General features: G+C 38.6%; 1 protein-coding gene across 3 annotated transcripts in view; it reads right to left on the reverse strand.

Annotated features, from left to right (window-relative positions):
- Positions 1-18429, reverse strand: part of TRIO (trio Rho guanine nucleotide exchange factor) — a 242519-nt gene that overhangs the window by 52959 nt on the left and 171131 nt on the right. For all 3 annotated transcript variants that reach the window (XM_015617789.3, XM_015617791.2, XM_015617790.2), the window contains exon 34: positions 15311-15554. In XM_015617789.3, the coding sequence (XP_015473275.1) occupies positions 15311-15554 (244 nt within the window). The remainder of the gene's footprint in view (positions 1-15310; positions 15555-18429) is intronic.

Below are 18429 nucleotides of genomic sequence, written 5' to 3' on the forward strand. Positions count from 1 at the left end.
AATTTAGTTTTTGTAAAAACAGAAAGGAAATTCTTTCTAATATTATATGATCATTGGAAAAAAAAGCCCAAAAATGAGATTGAGTAAACAATATTATATAGTACATGAACATACAGAGAGGGTAAGAAGATAATAAAGCAGTGAAGGGGTTGCCAATGACACTAGCACAAACAAAAGCGTGTAATGCGAGGATAAACAAGAATTTTATGTGGAACTGAGAATCTACAGGGTCCCAGAGTCAAAGCAAGCTTATCACTAGCGTGTAACACAAGTTGGGTACACAAACCTTATCCTGTCTGCAGTGTTCAAGAGTCATGGTCACCCTCCACCTGAAAATAATCTTTTGCTTTCCAAGAACAGCTAATCTAAATTCTAAATCAGTTTTTCCTTCTTAGCCTCCTGCACTGAAACCATTAATTCTCATTCTTGATCAATTTTCTTTTGACCCAAAACAACTTTCAAATTACACTGAATTCCTAAGGGCTGGGGTGTTGCGAGGGGGGAAGGCAAAGCAGAGGGGAAAAAACCCTCTCTTTCTCCAGGATAAGTGATTTTTTTAATTTACCTCCTACAGTGAGACTTCCACTAAGGCCAGTTTACTCGTGAAATTGTAGAACATCTGAAAATCATTCTAGTTTCTACTTGAGTAAGAAAAAAAAATAAAATTAAACAACCCCTTTATTTTACTCTGCAACTGTTCCCATGTACATTGAGCACACTCCAGAATATCCAGCCATTCTTGTTGTGGTAAAAGTCTCACACCTTTAACATCTAGTTAGATAGGTTATCAATACAGCTTTGAAGTAGTGAATTCCATATGTAAGAAAACCTCTGACCAAAAGAGAGCAAAATTTATACATAAAACTGTTTTTAGGTTGGTTTTGTTTTGCTTTCTAACTGCATGAATATTGCCCTTATAAAACCAGTAATATATGCAGGAAGATAATATAAATGCTCTGGGAACCACATCATTTCCAGCTTGCTATTGCAAAAAGTTCTTCTGTTCCTACTGAAAGCAAACACTGTTATTTTTAGGTTTTGCTTTGACTCCTTCTCTTCCCAGAGAAAAATCTGACAAGTAAATCAAGGTGATGAAGGAGAAAGAACGACCTCATGGACTTCCTCGGAGTCACATTTCACAGGTTACACGGTTAAGAAGAAAGTATCATGGATACACAGTTGTCTTGGGTGACCTAGTTTTTGTAAAATGCAATTGCTTCACAGCAACCCTGGTGTGGAGACAACAGACCCCACACAAATGTGATGCAGAGCCACTGGGTGCATTAGGTAAGAATTTGGTTGAAAAACATCTCAATGCATATACTGAAACAATAGCTACAACTTCATTATGGTCCAAGGCAGAGAGCTCAGACTTGTAAATTCTCCTGAGAGTACGTAAAAGGCAGATGACTTTACACCACAAACCCAACATTTCTTAATTTAACAGGCAGGGACCATTATACAGTACCACTGTCACCTCAGATCACACTTAAGATGTTTCTCAAGATGCATCACAAGTCTCAGTTTCCAAGACAGGGACCTGTATCAATAAAAGAAATTCTATGCCCAAACAGACAACCTATTAATATCTTTCCATGGTTTACTTCAGGCTCTACCACAAAGCTCTCTTTGTCCTTTAGCTCCATCCGGTTTTCTGTATTCCAGTGCCATATCCTGCATTAGCTACCCCTGTCAGCTAGACAGCTCTTCCTGCAACTCCTTGCATCAGCAGTTTTTTGTAGGAACCCATCCTTGGCAATAACAAGCCAGCCAGGTAATCTTAATTCTGCAGGCAGGAATACTCTACATGGAAAACATCTTTAGGGAAAAAACCCCAGCTGGGTACAGAGCACAAGCTCAGCACAGAAGAGGTTGGACTGCACAGGGTGTTGCACAGCCCCTGTGCTCAGTATTTAAGACCACAGTCCATCAGGAAAACTAACTCTGAAGACATCACTAACAAAAAAAGCTTATATATTGATGTGTGCCAGTTGACGAAAAGTTGAAATAGTTGTGGCTTTTTTTTTTCAGTAAAATTAACTGTTTCATTTTTTGCCTTACCTATGTAAAGCTGAAATGAATTTTCTTGGTTATACACTTTATATAATATCTTTTAAAATAAGTCAGTAGTTGTCTTCTTTTCTGAAAGAAAGTAGGCCCTTAACAACTTAAGATATTTCTCAGTTACTTAGAACAGGGACAAAATAAATGTCCAGGTGAAAATTCTGTCTATTTCATGAAGATTTCAAATTTCTGGGAAAAGAGCTCATTCATTTTTAAGATGGCATTTTGTAAGAAAGACTACATTCCAGTGATTAAACAAAGGAACTAATAAGGAAAAAAAGCCAGCTAGAAAAGCACTCTCTACACATCCCAAGCAGATCAGGTAGCACAAACTTTGTATGATAGATACAAATGAAGCATCAGATGCCTATATCTATTACTACAGTGAAGAAAATGGATCAACTTTTTACAGTTAGTATCAGGGATCACTGATGGACAATGTCAGCCCCCCACAAACCATTTTAAGGTATTAACATTTTTCCAATTTTGCCAGCTCACCCCAGCACAGATGTAACAGCTCATCAGTCTCTACTATTGACAATCAAGAATTAGCTCATTACAGCTTCAGCTTCTCACAGGTAGCAGCTCCTAAGAGCTGCAGCATCTGCACACACCATTTGCCACTCTATCAACTTCCTTATGGAAGTGCTACCTCATGTTAGGCTTCTAGTAACAGTCTTAGATGTAAGAATTGAAACATTCATCCTTTCTTTCATTTAATCGGACAACAGGAGTTAAACTGACTGCATTTCTCATACTCCTAACATATTGGCATGGTAATATAAATACATAATAGAATTATCTTAAAACAAAGATAAACAGCATTCCAACTTAATCTTTTTAAGGCCCCATTACATTTTGCATCATCTTGGTGAAATCAAGCAGAATAAGAGAGGGAAGCTGATAAAATGCAGAAATTTCAAATTTAAATACCTATTCTGAATTGGCTGAGAGCAAGAAGCTAAAAAGCCAACCTTTCTTCCTTACTATCTGTCTTGGCAGGGTGGGGTCTGTGTTTGAAAGATTATAGCATGAGAAAACACAGCTTCAGTATTGTTCCCTAACTAAACTGTATCTGTCCTCTCTGGAATCTTGCTTCTTATATTCCTGACATTCCATTTTAAAAACTAATTAACAGATTTTGGAATCAGTACTACAGAGTTATTTAAAAAATTCTTGCTCATCTTAAGAGGAGAGAAACTTATACAAGACAACTGAAATTATCAGAAGAAGTGAATTCTTTATTCAGCTCTGCCAGCATCTAAATGTTGTAATTTCAAAACAGTTTTTGAAGTGATCTATGAGACAAATGCTTCCACGATTTAGTATTGCAGTTCTTAAAATTTTGAGTCATGTTTCTGCATATGAGAGAGAAAAGATTCAGACTTCTAAAACTGCGCAAGACCAAAGACCACCCAGGCCTAGGAGCCAAAGTTAGACATTACTGTTAAAATTCTTGAACTAAATGGAATTTTTTATTTACAATATGAATTTTGCATTAAAAAAAAATAAAAAAATCAGGCAGACTTTCCATACAAATCCTATCTTTGGCAGCTTAGGCACTCTGCCCCACACCAGAATACTCTAACACGATCAAAAAATTGTAGACAGAAAACCCACATCAATAAATAAATCTGAGGTTGAATCTTCGATGGTGAGCTCCCACACTACCATGAAAATTCTGAAAGGAACCTAACTTTGCCTTTTCCTCAGCGTACAATGTATGCACAGTTTAACTGCTTGGGGTACAGCTGTGCCACTAAGTTCTGGTTTCTTTAGCCACACACACAAAGATCATCCTGTTTCCAAAAAACAGCCTCGCTGCTCTGCAGTCTCTCAGATAAATAACACTGCCAGTCTGCAATGAGCAGAATTATTACAACAGCGGCTCTTTGGACTTTGCATTCAGAGTGTTGTTTCCTGTTCTTTACTACCCCTGCTGCCAGCTGCCAGAGACACTTTAAACTCAATCAGTCAGAAATTGTACTCTGCAATGAATTGTGTGAACATCCTTAATTTGAGATTTCCAAGAGCTCCCTTCAAAATACTGGTATTTTTCAACAACAACAAAACCCCAAACAAACAAAGAAACAAAACAAAATACCTGCAACCAATAGCCACCTCCAACAAAACACACTGGCTATCTCACAAGCTGGCAAACCTGGGAAAAGTATTTTCTGATTGAGGGTAAAGAAATATTTTCATTTGGGTGATTTACAGCCTTCCACTCTAAATCCTGGGTAAAACATTTATCAAGAGCAACTGATATCAAGACACTGAAGTACTCAGGCTTTAATTAAAAATATTGGGAAATGAATCATGTATCCAACTATTCAGTCACTCAGGCTAGGATCTAAACAAATCCTTCCTGTCTCCAGCTTTGCAGAACATGCCCTAGCTCATGCCTACAGTAAGAAAGAATAGCAAAAAGTGCATGACACAGTAAATTCTCTCCCATCTTAATCATTTGGCTATTATTTACTTGAATTTTTAACTCTGTTCTATGCTGCAGCCAAGGGATTGAAGCCTATATACCACTCCCAAGAACGAAGAAGCCTTTCAAAGAAATGGTGAGATGTTCAGTGTCCCTGGTCTGTTTATCTGGAAAAGCTTTGGGAAAATTCTGACTCCTCAATGCAGTCACCACTGCAGCATGCCAAACCAGCTTGAAGGATCCCAGCCACTGTCAGCAAAACCACAACAAACCAGCTTTAGGTAATTCAAACAAAATCTTTTGGATGAGTGTAAGGAATTTTGTTTCACATACATTCAGCAATAAACAAAGGGTGGGAGGGGAAAAGGAATAGGCCATGTGTCATCTGTACTTTAGAGTAAACAAAAAACATGTTCCAAGCAAGAAATATTTGCTGTCCTAATGAGACATACTGAAGAATCACTCAGTTTTTTATATTAATTTTATTATACAAGTCACCCTTCATCATTCATTTTTTTTCTTTATTTCTAAAAGGGGAAACAGCCTTTTGGTGTGAAAAAAAAATTTGGTCAAAACAAGGTTTAATTTTCCAAACCAGTTTTAGCTGAACATACAGGAGGTTTGGATTCCTCTTAGCATAAATTTCTTAGGTAATTATCTTAACGAAAAATGCATGCAGTCAAAGATAAAAGAATATATTCATCAGAAGTGCTCGGAATACTGAACTGTTCTTGACTTAAAATTAGTTTCTTTTAAGTCACTTAAAAGGAGAATGAACAGTTCTACCAGGTCAAACCAGGTCACTAAAAACCCCAAACAACAAAAGCAAAGCTTTTAAAATGGGACACATATTCCCTTTAAGAAATTCTGATGCTCAAGTTCCATACAAGTGCATCTGGACTAATTACTTCTTCCTTCTGCTTGGTATTATTGACCAAAACACTTTTTAAATTCTACTTCTGCTAAGTTCAAATTGAAAAAATGCTATTTGGTTAGTTACAAAGGTTTGCTTCACTGCTATTTCTCCTCCTTTTGCCTCTGCTCAGTACTGCTTACAGCAGGTCCCTCTCACAGATCAGGTTAAGTTGCATGGCCCTCCTAGGTGTGGCAGATGGAGCCCAGCCACAATCCAACACCTGCTGCTTCAGAAAGCAGGAAAGGCACACGGGCTCTGAAAGCACCCGAGTGGATTTCAAACAGAAGCATTTAACTCCAAAAATCCTTACATACTTTCACTGCTTCATTATATTAAAGGATACTTGAGCAAAATGAAGCAACCTCCTCAATTCCTCTGCACTGCATCTAACAGGAGAGCAAAACCAGAAATGGGAAGGTTTTTTCTCTTGCTCTAAGCCTGGTTTTCAGACACCCTATTTTTATAAATTATTAGCACAGATTTGTTACTAAGTATGTTTAAGTACATTTGGAGGGTAGCTTTACCATAGGCACAAGAGAAAGGAAGAAAAAAAAATCCACAGGAATGGGGCTTATTATTATACTTTGCCTATCACATGATAAAACACAGAAAAACTTGAAATTGTATACTGTCAAATAATTCCACAAATACGAGAGTTCCTGCATTGTAGTTAACAGGTTTTTTTTTTTAATCTGCACTGAATTATAAATGCAGCATAGTCCAGTCCTTAAAAAGCTACGGTATTTCTCTTTGGGTTACACAGAACATGTTTTACAACCATTTGAAAGAAAATTAGCTCTGAACCGAAGAAATTATAGTGATCACGCTGTTGACAAAATTGAAAAGGTTAAGATTCCTAAAAATTACATCCTCACTCTTTAGGAGAATTGTGAAAATGCAGTTATGAAATAGCCACTCTAAATCCATGCTTCAGATATTTCAGTAAGTTACTACACTCATTGAGACAACAATGATCTTTTAGAACAACAACTAAAATTCAGGTGCCAGAAAATTCTTTTAACTGACAAAAAATTTCTCCATATTCTCTTTTCCCATTTAGTTCCTCCTGAACAAAACATGCCATCATGGCAGAAGTTTTAGATTGTTAATAATGTTAACAATAACAGAGTAAAGCTTTGTTATTCCACAAACAGCAAAAGACAGTCAAATGCTGCTACTTTTAATTTACTCCAGTTCTGAGGACTGTAACTTCATATAGTCTTAAGAAGGTGATGTGAATGGGCACTGGATCCCACTGCCTGAGCTCTTACTTAAGCAAACAACCAGACACAAAGAGAACATACCACACAGCTCCAGGGTACCACCTGCTGCAGACACCAGCTCTTTAGATGTTACTTCTGAGACTGTAAATGGAGCTCTGAGACAGTGCTTTCCAAACTGATTCTGGCATGACTGTATGTAGTCCTGCCACATCTTTGAGATGAAAGGATAAACACACCTAAGCCTGTTCTACTGTATCAACCAGCATTTAAAGTACAAGTATTTTGTTACTCTTGATATAATGACAGAAGTCAGCATAAAATGCACTAGAACCGGACAACAACTAAGTCTGGCCATGACAAATAAACTCTCTAAAATAGACTGGCTACCAAAATAAAAATTTTATGATATGTAGTTAACAATTGGGTGGTTTTCACTAGTCAAGCTTTTCCTGTTTGATGCTGCCTAAAGAATACTTCAGCACAGTCAACCGGTCCCCACCTGTCATGCTGGAGACCAGGGTTCAATTCACCAGCAGGAAGGTGATTCTTCCTTCAAGGGACGTGGTTAGTGCCGCACTCAGCAGTGCTGGGTTAACAGGTAGGCTTGATGATCTTAAACCCTAGCAGCTTTCCTTCCATCAGAATATCTGTAGGTTCTTACATGCAGCTAGATTTCCCTGGACTCCATGTTTAAAGCTTCTCCTTATCACTGATACTTTCTTTGAAGCTTATATTAAAAAATGAACACACACCTAATTAGTTCATGACCACACCCAGCATGGTGCAACAAACACAACTGGAGTTTGTCACAAGGAGAAATATTTTTTTTTATTCCTTCCCATTTTTTATGTGGAATAAATGTATTTGGGGGCAAAAACCTTTAGCATTTCTAATAGCCCCAAAGGCACTAAGAGGAGTCCAAGACTCCAGGAAATACTTAGAACATACCAAGTCCCTGCTAGCAATTCTAACTTTTAGCATAGGATCACAGGACAACTTAAGTTCCAAGTGGCCTCAAAACCCCATGTAGTCCAATCTTCTGCTCAACAGGATGGGTCAGTTATGAGATCATAACTGTATACCTGGGGTGTTGTCCAGTCTACCCTTGAAAACCCGACATACTTTTAAGCTCTTCTTGTAACTGGAACTATTTCTGCTGCACTGTAAATGGTTAACCAGCAGTAGAGGTTGGCCACAGCTGTCCACAGGGAAAAAATTAAAATATTTTGGTAACCAAGGACAGTTTGATATCAAGTTTACCTAAGATGACCTTTACTATTTATGCTTGCATGTCAATTATGTAAATGTCTTTTGTTGCTATAGGAGTTGAACATTATATACCCATCCTAGAAAATGCAGACTGCAAATTTCTGAAAAGCATTATCAGTATGTTTTCCTGGGATCATTAAATGTTTTTATTAACTTATCACAACAGCTTCTTTTACACAGTTTGCTCTAAGAATTCCATCGCTTTTTTGCTTCCATGTTGGACAATAATATGTTTAGGTTCAATAGTTGTTTCAGATAGAGGAAAACACCTTACCATTTGTACTCAACTCAAAACTAGGAGAAAACATGAGCATGTCCTGAATTGTAATTATACCTATGCCAGTGAATATGCACTCAATAGAAGTGAAAAAAAATATAAAAAACAGAAGTGAAACATTGCATAATAATGCCATCGATATAAGAGATGTCAAGGGCATCTGTAAAAAAGCTTCTGATAGTTATGTTAAAAGTGATGCAACATTTCTAGTTTAGCATGCTATTTTACTACTTGCAGGAAAAGTGAAATGAAGTCAAAGGAATACATTCAGCAGCCCCCTCACAAAAAAAGAATTGGAGGAAGTCAGTGGAACCCTAAATCCTGCTGGTTCCATCTGCAGGCAGTGATGATGACAGATGATGTGATGTAATGTAATCTGAAGATGTCCCAAAAGGTGCATAAGCTCATCAGCTCTAGCCTCCTCCTTAAAAAAAGAAGAAGCAAGCAAAATATGGGTAACAAAGGCACGCTCACAAATTCTCAACATTTCACCAATTTTTGAAAGTTTGTTATAACCGAAGACAAACAAATTAAGGAAAGCAAACACCACTTCAGGATGCTTTTCTTCAATTCTAAGATAGAAAAAACATTTGTAGGATATGATTTGAGTTTGTACTCTGTTCTAACCTTGGTTAGAAAAAGAAACTGCTGTCAAAGAAAGGCTAATTGCAAGCAAAGTAACAACTCTCCTGGGAAACCTAAAGCCATCAAGATTGCTGGTTTATATCCACCCTCTACCTCCCAAAGATCAGCTGTGCAAACACATCTGTTCTAAGCAGATACTTTTTATGCACCGATTTCCTTTCCAACTACAATATATAAGAGAAATATATTTGGCAGCTGTCTGGGGCCGAAAGTAGATTCGATAAAAATTTCTTTCTCTCAGCTGTAATACTGAGCTCCCAAACAGGGCAAAATCCTTTCATTAGCTATGTACGAGAGCTCCAGACACAAACTAACCACGTACTTATGCTCACAAATAGAGTCAGCATGGGAAACACTGATATATCTCACAAGTCTTCCTGGGCTGCATTATGATAAAAGAATAATGCAGGAGTTAAAAGCAGGTTTATGCAGAAATCAATCCTATGATGTTTCAGAGCACATGTGAACTCGACTTAGAGAACACGTCTAGAAATTCAAATTGTGAGATTCACTGAACCTCCTTGTCTAGTTTAATATTGCACAACTCCAAGGAAGCAATTTATAGAGACTTCACTATTTATCAAAGCTCAATTAGAATTCAGCTCTTAACTATCTGACACAGTTTGGCTATAAATCTCAATGTAAAGATTATTATCTAGTGGGCCACAGTAAATTGCTGACATTTTATTTAAGTTTACTTATGCTCATATGATGTTTTTAACTGCAAACTCAACTAAAACCACAAGATGGGAAAGTCAGGACAGAGAATTCTTGTTTTACTTTATACTGCAGCTACTTTATTTACCTGGACTAAGGCATGAGAACATGTTTGAAAATTCACACACACACAACCTAAATTCAAACCATACTTGCCACTATTAGACTAGCACCACTTTTGGGAAAAAGTATTTGTGACTAAATGAAAATTTATGATTTATTATACTTTCAAAACAAATGGTAATTGTGAAGTTGAACTTCAGCTATTAAAATACATGCACCCCTGTTCAAGCTCAAGTCTGGCTGATAAATAAGCTGAACTGACACCGCAGCACAGCCTTTACAATGTTTTCTTAACTAAAGCATGTGGAGTGTCAAATTCGACTGATTGCTCAACTTTGCCTCTCATGGGCTCCTCAAAAGGCTTTCTATCAGTTGGCTAGATGGATGGGCAGCCTCTTATTTAGAAGTTTTATGAGAAGGTAATTGATTCATCAAGAAACAGAATTTTTACATTAAGGTTTGGTGTCTTATACAACTCCAACATATTCCTCTATATCACTTTCTGCGTGCAATCATATCCGTCTGTGTAGCAGCAGCAGTAGATCCCTCTTGGTTTGGTGCCCTGGAAACTACAGTCCCCACCTTCTGCCACCTGGCCCCAAGGCAGCACAGCAAAGCACGTACCCCACCAGCTCATTGTCAGGAGTTACTTTCCCCTCTGGCCTGGGCTGTAACTCATTTCCTGCAGCTGCAAACGCTGTCAGGCAGTCTCACAGGCAGCACTTTGGCTTGGAGCCACGGGTGGGGATCCTTTTTCCTTACACATGGCCTATGCTTCACTTGCTTGCAGTCTCAAAACAGCAAATCCTCCCTTTCCACAGCCTCCCTCTGCTCCTAAGCAAACAGTTGCTGCTGCGCAAGTCATCCTTCTTTTCTTCCACTATGAACAGGGAGTCCTTCTTCAGTTATTCAAACTGGATGCCCATTTTGCTGGTCCAATTCTCCTGCTGATACACAGAGCTTACTCTTCCTGTATTGAACAGTATTTAGACTCAACATAAAACACTCCCTTTGTCAACGTAACTTCCAAAGCTCTCAATCACACATGAGACTTTCACCTTACTCTCTCCCTTCTCCTTTCATTGAAAACCTGTATTCTGGACAGGATTCAGTTGTGTGGCAGCAAGCTTAGTTAATGTAACAAATTCAAGACTGTTTTAGGCATTCTGTGGCCTCAGCTATAAAATCTCTCTCTCCTCTTGGGAAATGTCTCTAGATCACCCACACAATTTTTGTCTTCCTTAGTTCTTGAAGAGAGGGTCCCTACTGCAATTCAAGAAGAGCTCTGACACCTGCCCTACGTCAGTCCTTCCCATCTTGCAGGTGTAGAAAATGGCTTACTATGCAGCTATTTGAACAAATTTGTCAATATTTGTCTTGCGAAGCCATTTGATCTGCCTTATTATGTTAAGACTCTTTTAGAGAGGCTACATTTCTGTGTTTATGGCTGCAGTCAGGACAGCATCCTGAGACTGAAATCAAAAGCCAGTATTCAGTATGTGAGTGGTGTGTGGTTTGGCACCATGCTACTAAAACATCACCTACCTCTCATGTTTGAACAAACCTATACAGACCCCTGGATTATGCAATGGTATAAAACAGGCAAGCACTTCAGGTAAACAAAAGACTTCTGTGGCCAAGTTTTGAAACACACAGATAGTAACACAAATTGGCAATTAGACAGGCCCCCCCCAAAATCTTGTAATTCAAAGGAGACATAAATGTAAGCCTCTCAAGCAAAGGATTGTTGCAGTCTTTTTATCTCTCCAAACAGTAGCTCCTACAGAACAGATATGACAGACTACTACAAATTCTTCAGAAAGACAGATTCAGAAAAGACAGTAAACTTGTGATCTAACAGGCAAGACATTCACAAACCGTTTTAAATTGCTGCAATTTTTTCTGAGCTTGCATTTTCATTACACTGAATCCTGTCCCCTGCCTTTTACCCAAAGCTCTGTGGCAGTGTAAGTGCCCTTCAAAAAAAAGAAAGAGGACTGCACTTATAAAATAGGATGTACCCTAGAATGAAAAGAAACCCCTGTTAATAAAGAGAGAAGCACCAAATAAAACAACAGGAACAATCTTTCTCCCCCCACACCCCAAAACATGTGGGAAATCATTGGAAAAAAAATGTTGCCTTATGCATTACTTGTGAAAAACATGTTCTTCCAGAGCTACTGATTTATTTTTTTGTACAGTGCACCAACTGTTATTCAGCCTCTTCACTACTCACTTGTTTCTCTTTCCTCCCTATCATAAAAGAGATTTAAATTTTTTTAAAATGTATTCATCTGTGAACTGCACATCAAATTGATTAAATGACTCAAATAACTTGCAAAAAATAGATTTGATATCCAGCAGAGCAAGCAAGAGGTCAGGAACCCACAATCAGCTCTCCTCCTAAGTTACTGTTCATCTAGTGAACGTCTTTTCTGTGCAATGCTTTCCTCGTAGTCTTAACAAAGTGTTTATTACCTTAACTACCATAACATTTTAGAGATTGAAGATAATGTAAATGTTTTTATTTTTAAACCATTCATACTGATTAGATGCTTTAGATGATATACATTCTTAGATGAGAAGTAATACCTACACTTTTAGGCAATTTATGAGGGTCATTTTTGAGGCTGCCTTTTAACATGAGAATAAAACAATATTACCTTTGATGGTTGACAGATAATGTGTGGACAGACAAGGAATGACCAAGATCAACTGTTAGAACCAGGCTTCACTGAACATATTTTCTGCTTTAATAATCATGCATGTTTCCCTACTTTGGATAATAATTTGAGATATTTTAAGGCATTAAGTATCACCCAACATTTCTGTACATGTGGTTTGACACACCATAAGAACCAGCTGTCAATTATGAGGGGTTTGCCGTTTCAAAACTTTGAAGCTCATTTCACCTCTGCTATGCTGTGGCTTTCCTTCTTTTCCTTTTGTGTTTTTTGTTTTTGCTGCTTTGTTGGCAAGTGGTGCTACTGATAAACACTGTTGGAAAGATCAAAACTGTGGGCTCTATAGATACCGAATGGAATGCTAAACTCCTCAGCAAGCTTTCTGCATAGGCTAAGCACTCTACATCCAAGTAGCCAACCCCACCACTTGTGATGGTGATCACTTCCCTCATTCCCCTGCAATACATAAACCCTCTCTTTCCCTCAGCCTCCCCCAAGAGCTTGTTATGTCAGACATGCAAAAATTTAAGACTCACGTCTTAGTCCATGAGCAGTACAGAATTACCCAGACTTGATGCTCACACTGTGAGCCTCATATATGACGTGTATTTTCAGACCTCAAATCCTAATTTGTTGAATCTCTCAAAAACTATGAAAATTTTACTGAGTTATTGTCAAAAATGGAAAAGAAAATCTGTATTGTAAAGACTGAAGGTACCTATTTAACTACTAGAAATCTAGGAAGTACATGAAAAGTTATCCACCCAAGAACATGGAAAGTCAGTCATTCTTTGTTAGGGGATTTGTTTTGCTTTTTAGGAATTCATACCTCAATCAATATCCACAATGAACAATTCTGAGAAGATCATCTAATTGTTTTTCCATTCTTCTGATTAGCATATTCCCCAATGCTTTATTTAATCAAATGCAGTACTTGAGAATGAATAATTGGTTTGTGGGATTGTCTGAGGTACTTTTCACTACGGGGGAAAAATAAAATCAAAGCACACCACTGGTTTTGCTTAATTTTTATAATCCTTCAACAACATGAACACTATCAACCTCTTTCAAGCAATAGAAAGATTAGGTAGGGACCAAAGTGAAACAAATCCAGTAGTTTCAAGTGCCTTGTGTACCCTTTTTTTTCCTTCTCCAGACTACTTAACATTATGTAACAGCTTGCATGTTCAAGACAGCTCACACTCACTTCAGTCACACACAGGGGAAACCTTACAAATTAACATCTATCTCCTGAAGCCTGACACCCAGCAATGTGGGAATAAACGATTTGCAGCTGCTTCTTATCAGTTAGGATTAGGATGGCATACCATAACATCCCGCAGGAAGCCTGTGGCAGGGACACAGAGGGCACTTCTGAGGCTGCATTCAACCCTGCAAATTATGCTCATTCTAGCAATGGCTTTCTCTTCTTCTTCAGTGTCCATGATTAATATAATTAATTAATGCTCTTTACTTCAAAGCACCATGTTAAACAAAGCAAAGTATCCTTGAAAGGCTGTGCCCCATTTTCTCTAAACAAATTCTAAAGAAGAAAAAATCAATACTGGTCATGTCCACTGGTTTGATTAATGAAAGCAACTTCTCAACCACAAAACCAGCTCTGTCTGTCCGTCGGGATCCTGACAGACCCAAGGTATTTCATATTATGTACGTATGTATATATAGTCCAGTACTCTCTGCCTCTCCTAATAAAATTCTTCCCTAATCTCCAAAGGAAATTGAATTTATCAGTTCTGTGAGTGTTGCTAAAAAAACCCCAGCTTTTTCACCCCTTAGTCCAAGAATAAAAGTTTTAGTGTTACCCAACTATGTTTTCCAATTTTATCATCACCTTGCAGAACACCTGCAAGCCTTCCCTATCCAAATTATTGTAGGACACAAAATGAAAAAAGAGTACAACTATACAGCTCAAGCCTTCAAACTCTCCCTCAGCCACTAATCACCCTGCATTCAGGAAGTTCCTGCTGTGCCTGCCCCTGATGTAAAAAACACAGTCTCACCCCTGCTTCAGTCAAGCATATTTAGAGTGTCTTTAAAAAAATGGGAAAAATTGTAATAGCTGAAATGGACTGAATAATTTTAAAAATTGCGGTTACATTTATGAAAAACTTTCCAAAACCAGAATTTTGTGTTTTGGAAGACAAATTTTCCCCAACATCACTTGTCTGCTAATCTTATTACCTGCAATAACAAACTCTTTGAAATGCATCATTTCCCATTGCATGGGATGAAATGCCTTCTAATGAACTATTTTTCTGAGGTTTTCCCTCCTTTTTTTTTTTTTTATTAAGTTCACATTTCTTTCTGTTCACAGCCTGCTAACTCAAGCAGGCAAATGCTCACTCAAGCCTAAATGAGGCAAACAAGCATTTTCTCTAATAACAATCTACTCTTCGAGCTTAGATAGTTTACAGAGTCAAAAGATTACAGCACACTAAAATCCTAGATCTTTTTTGCACCCTTCAGAGGAATATTCTTTCATTCATCCGCAAAAAAACCAAAGTAAGATTTCTGAGATGCTCTGGGAAAAAGTGTGCCAGTGCTACTCTGAAAAGCTCAGTTAAGTAAAATACAGAAGTCCAAATGAACAATTTCCATGCCAGGGCATATGGATGAGTGTATTTACATTTTCCATCGCTAAACATTCCTGACTTCTTACTGCAGGGTTTCTCAGAAAACACTGATAATCTACACCGGAGATTTTCTTCCCTCCTGACTTTCAGCACTTCTCAGAGGTACAGGTTTTCCTATCACTGTAGCTTGATCTAATATGATATATAACTCTTGACCATGATATAATTTGCTTAAACCTCTTCCCTATCTTCAGCCACATCTTTCCTTAATGCTGAGAACCGCAAACTGCTTATTCTTGGAAAAGACAGCATGGTTGCTGAAAACAAGGCAGTGCAGAACGCCAAAGCTGCCATATGCACAGTACACTCCATTACCCAAAACTCACACTGCTGATGTCTAGACTTTGTGCCCATCATTCCTTACCTTTGTGGTTAAAAATGCCCTCCATCTCCATGCTGCTGCGGGAGTGGGCGATGCAGAGGGACCCGCAGGGGACCAGGCCTTCCGCAGCTGGGGACCGATCTGTGGTTCGCACCAGACACCAGTCGGGTTTGTCATGGGGCCTCTCCAGGACCTCCACCGTCTGCCCACGGCGGATTGTCAGCTCGTTACTATTGCAGGCGGTGAAGTCGTGGATCACCACCGTCAGCTCGCACCCACCAGACAACTGTGGGGGGAAAAAACAAGGAGAAGCCAGATGAACGCTCGTTATCAAACCATCCGTCACGCACCGTTACCTATTTAGGACTCCTGGCAGGATTTGTAATTTGGATGAGATAGCAGGCTTCTGGGACTTTCCACATCAAGAAGAGAGCATTTCAAAATCAGGCAGTTCTGGTGTTTTAGAACAGATTTCTAACTCTGCTTGTCTCTGCCTATTGTTCAAAGCACACTGGTTGTGACAGTGCTGGGCGGAGGATTTAAGCAGCTTTTCTTGCTAGACTGCTCCTTATCCCAAAAGCTAAAGTAGCAGTTGCTTCTGAATATATTTTATGTGTGATAATTAGAAAAAAAAAAAAAGGTCACATATTACTAAATACAGTCACTCATGAGCTTTGCTATCTTTCAAATTCCAGAAAGAGGTAGTTTTTTTCAAATTAACTTACTGCCTTATTCCTACCCTACTCACAGTTTACACACACAGGTCACAGAATCACCCAGGACACACTGTACACAATTGTGAAAGCATAAAATTCTTCACAAAACATTCCCAGATACTTAGATGTTTAATAGAAAATTCACACGGGCTCACAACTTTCACATTTTTGTTGGCTGCCCCAAATAAAACTGCACAAACTTGAATTAAAAGCATGCAAGCTTAGGGTTTTCCTCCCCCTCTTCAAAACACTTCATTAGAATAACTTTGCCTAAGCTTTAGTTTCCTCTCTTTGATTGTTTCATCTGCTTTGATGTGAAATGAAAATTATTATCAGAACTTTGCAAATTCCCAAGATTGCTTAGTGCCAAAACACCCATCTAACATAAGTAAGGAGTCCTAGAATTCCTTCTTCCTTATGGCAAGAGCATTCCAGGCTACTTCAGTTTTTCACGTGTAAGCATTTCTGTAGTTCTGGCTGCTTCAATGCAGCATTCATACCAGATCTCAGCTAGTATTCAACCTCAGTGAATCCAATAATTTTGAACCAAGCCAGTAAACTCCTTCAGCTCAGTGAGGTCATCTTGCAATTCTTGCAATCTCTGCACTGACAAAGGAGGACCAACACCCTGTGAGAGTTCCAGCTGCATCACGTCTAGAAGCAAGTGCCACACCAACACACTGTACAGATACTGCCACATTGCTTTTGACTTTTTCATGGCTGCCAGCTACATCCCATGAGCTTCAGAAATAGGAGATAAGAGACTGCATATTGTTTCTTATTTATTAGTTTTTGTTACAAGCCTGGAACGGAAACAATGGACAGAAACTTTTCTAGGAAAATGCTATTTGTTTTCAAGCAAGAATTTCAGAGCAAATGACAAAACCGGCAAAATCCCAGTAAGAATCAAAGGACAATTCCAACCTTCTCTTCCTCAAGTCTGCAACGAATGACAGAACATAACTCCTAGCAGATGGGCTCCAGAGCTTTCACATGCTATCTCCCTGCTAATCTCACTGGCTAGCATTGCTTGTGTGTGCTTACAAAGGAGCAGAAGTTTTCTTGAGGGAATGCTGAGGCCAAGAAGGGCAGAAAGCCCTCATACATCTAGTGTTTAAGGACGATAAATCAGGTTGTACCTGCTTAGATACAGGCTAAAAATTAAATCACATTGCTTCTACCCTGTCTCTTTGGACAGCAGCAATACACAAATTACAGGGGGGGGTACATCTTCAAAACATATTACCTCCTCCCTCATTAAAATGTTTCCTGTTCCCTTACACTCAATTTTTTAGTCCATGTAAAGCTATGCAAAGGGGAAAAAGTAAAGAGTTTTCCCTTGTTTTCTGGTATTGATTTATGTTACAGCCTTTGTCAGACCAACTCAGAAACAATTGAAACCATCTGTATGCCTGATGGGAGCTAAAAAAAAAAGCTGATGAAGTATGACTGCACAAGGTGTCCAGGGCAGACCAAATTTTTCTCAGGAGTCCATATTCCATCCAGAGCAAGCACAGTAACAAGCTGATACTTTCCAGAAACTGCACCTTGTCCTTATATTTCCTCCTAAATACCTACAGGAGCATATCTTTGGTGCTCTGTTTTCCTGATTCTTCACTTCCTACAAGTAGAGATTAAGGTGTATTTTTTGGGACTGGTGCAATGGCCCCATGTTTTGGTAATATTGTTGCTCTTTCTTCTCCTTCCCCTAATAAAACAAAAAAAGTAGGATCTCGGATTTTATGTTTTCTAAGTATTTTATATAATATTAAGCTAAAGGAAAAAACAAATGAAGGCTGTCAGATGGCCAAAGTACACAAAATTCCTAGTTTATCAGACAATGTGGTAATTAGATATCCTAGCTGGCCAGTATTCCACTGAAATTCAATACTCATTTACACTCAGCATAGTATGTAAGACACTTCTTGCTCAGGGTTGTTAGATCCACACCATGCTCAAACATGCACCTATGCTGTTACATAGAACTTAGTGCAGAACTTTTCCACTACTGCTAAGACAAAGAAAATTATTTCTGTACCCAGCATTCACATATGGCACTTCGGAGAACTGAGCAAAAAAACCATTTACCAATTTTCCCTTCCTTTGTGTTGACTTCCTTCTTTCTGCCTACTGCAGTAGTGGTTAGGAAACACTTCTTTCCTCTTTGTTTCGTTGTTCGATTTCTCTCCCTAACACACTTTCTGAAAGCAGTTTCATCTTTCACACTAATTAAATGCAGTTGGACAGCAGGGAGTGTCTGTGATTAAGCGTGTTGCTCAACAGCTGTTGTTGGACAGCTTTGGCAAGGCTCTCCAAGCTAGCTGGAGGGAAGAGTGAGAGGCATAGCAGAAACTGGGAGACTGACTTGCACTGAAGGGAAAAGAGTTACAAACCACTAAAATCCAAATTTAGGCTGAACAAAGGCTTTATATACTTTATCCATCC

This window comes from Parus major, chromosome 2 (assembly GCF_001522545.3).
Source record: "Parus major isolate Abel chromosome 2, Parus_major1.1, whole genome shotgun sequence".
Classification (NCBI taxonomy): domain Eukaryota; kingdom Metazoa; phylum Chordata; class Aves; order Passeriformes; family Paridae; genus Parus; species Parus major.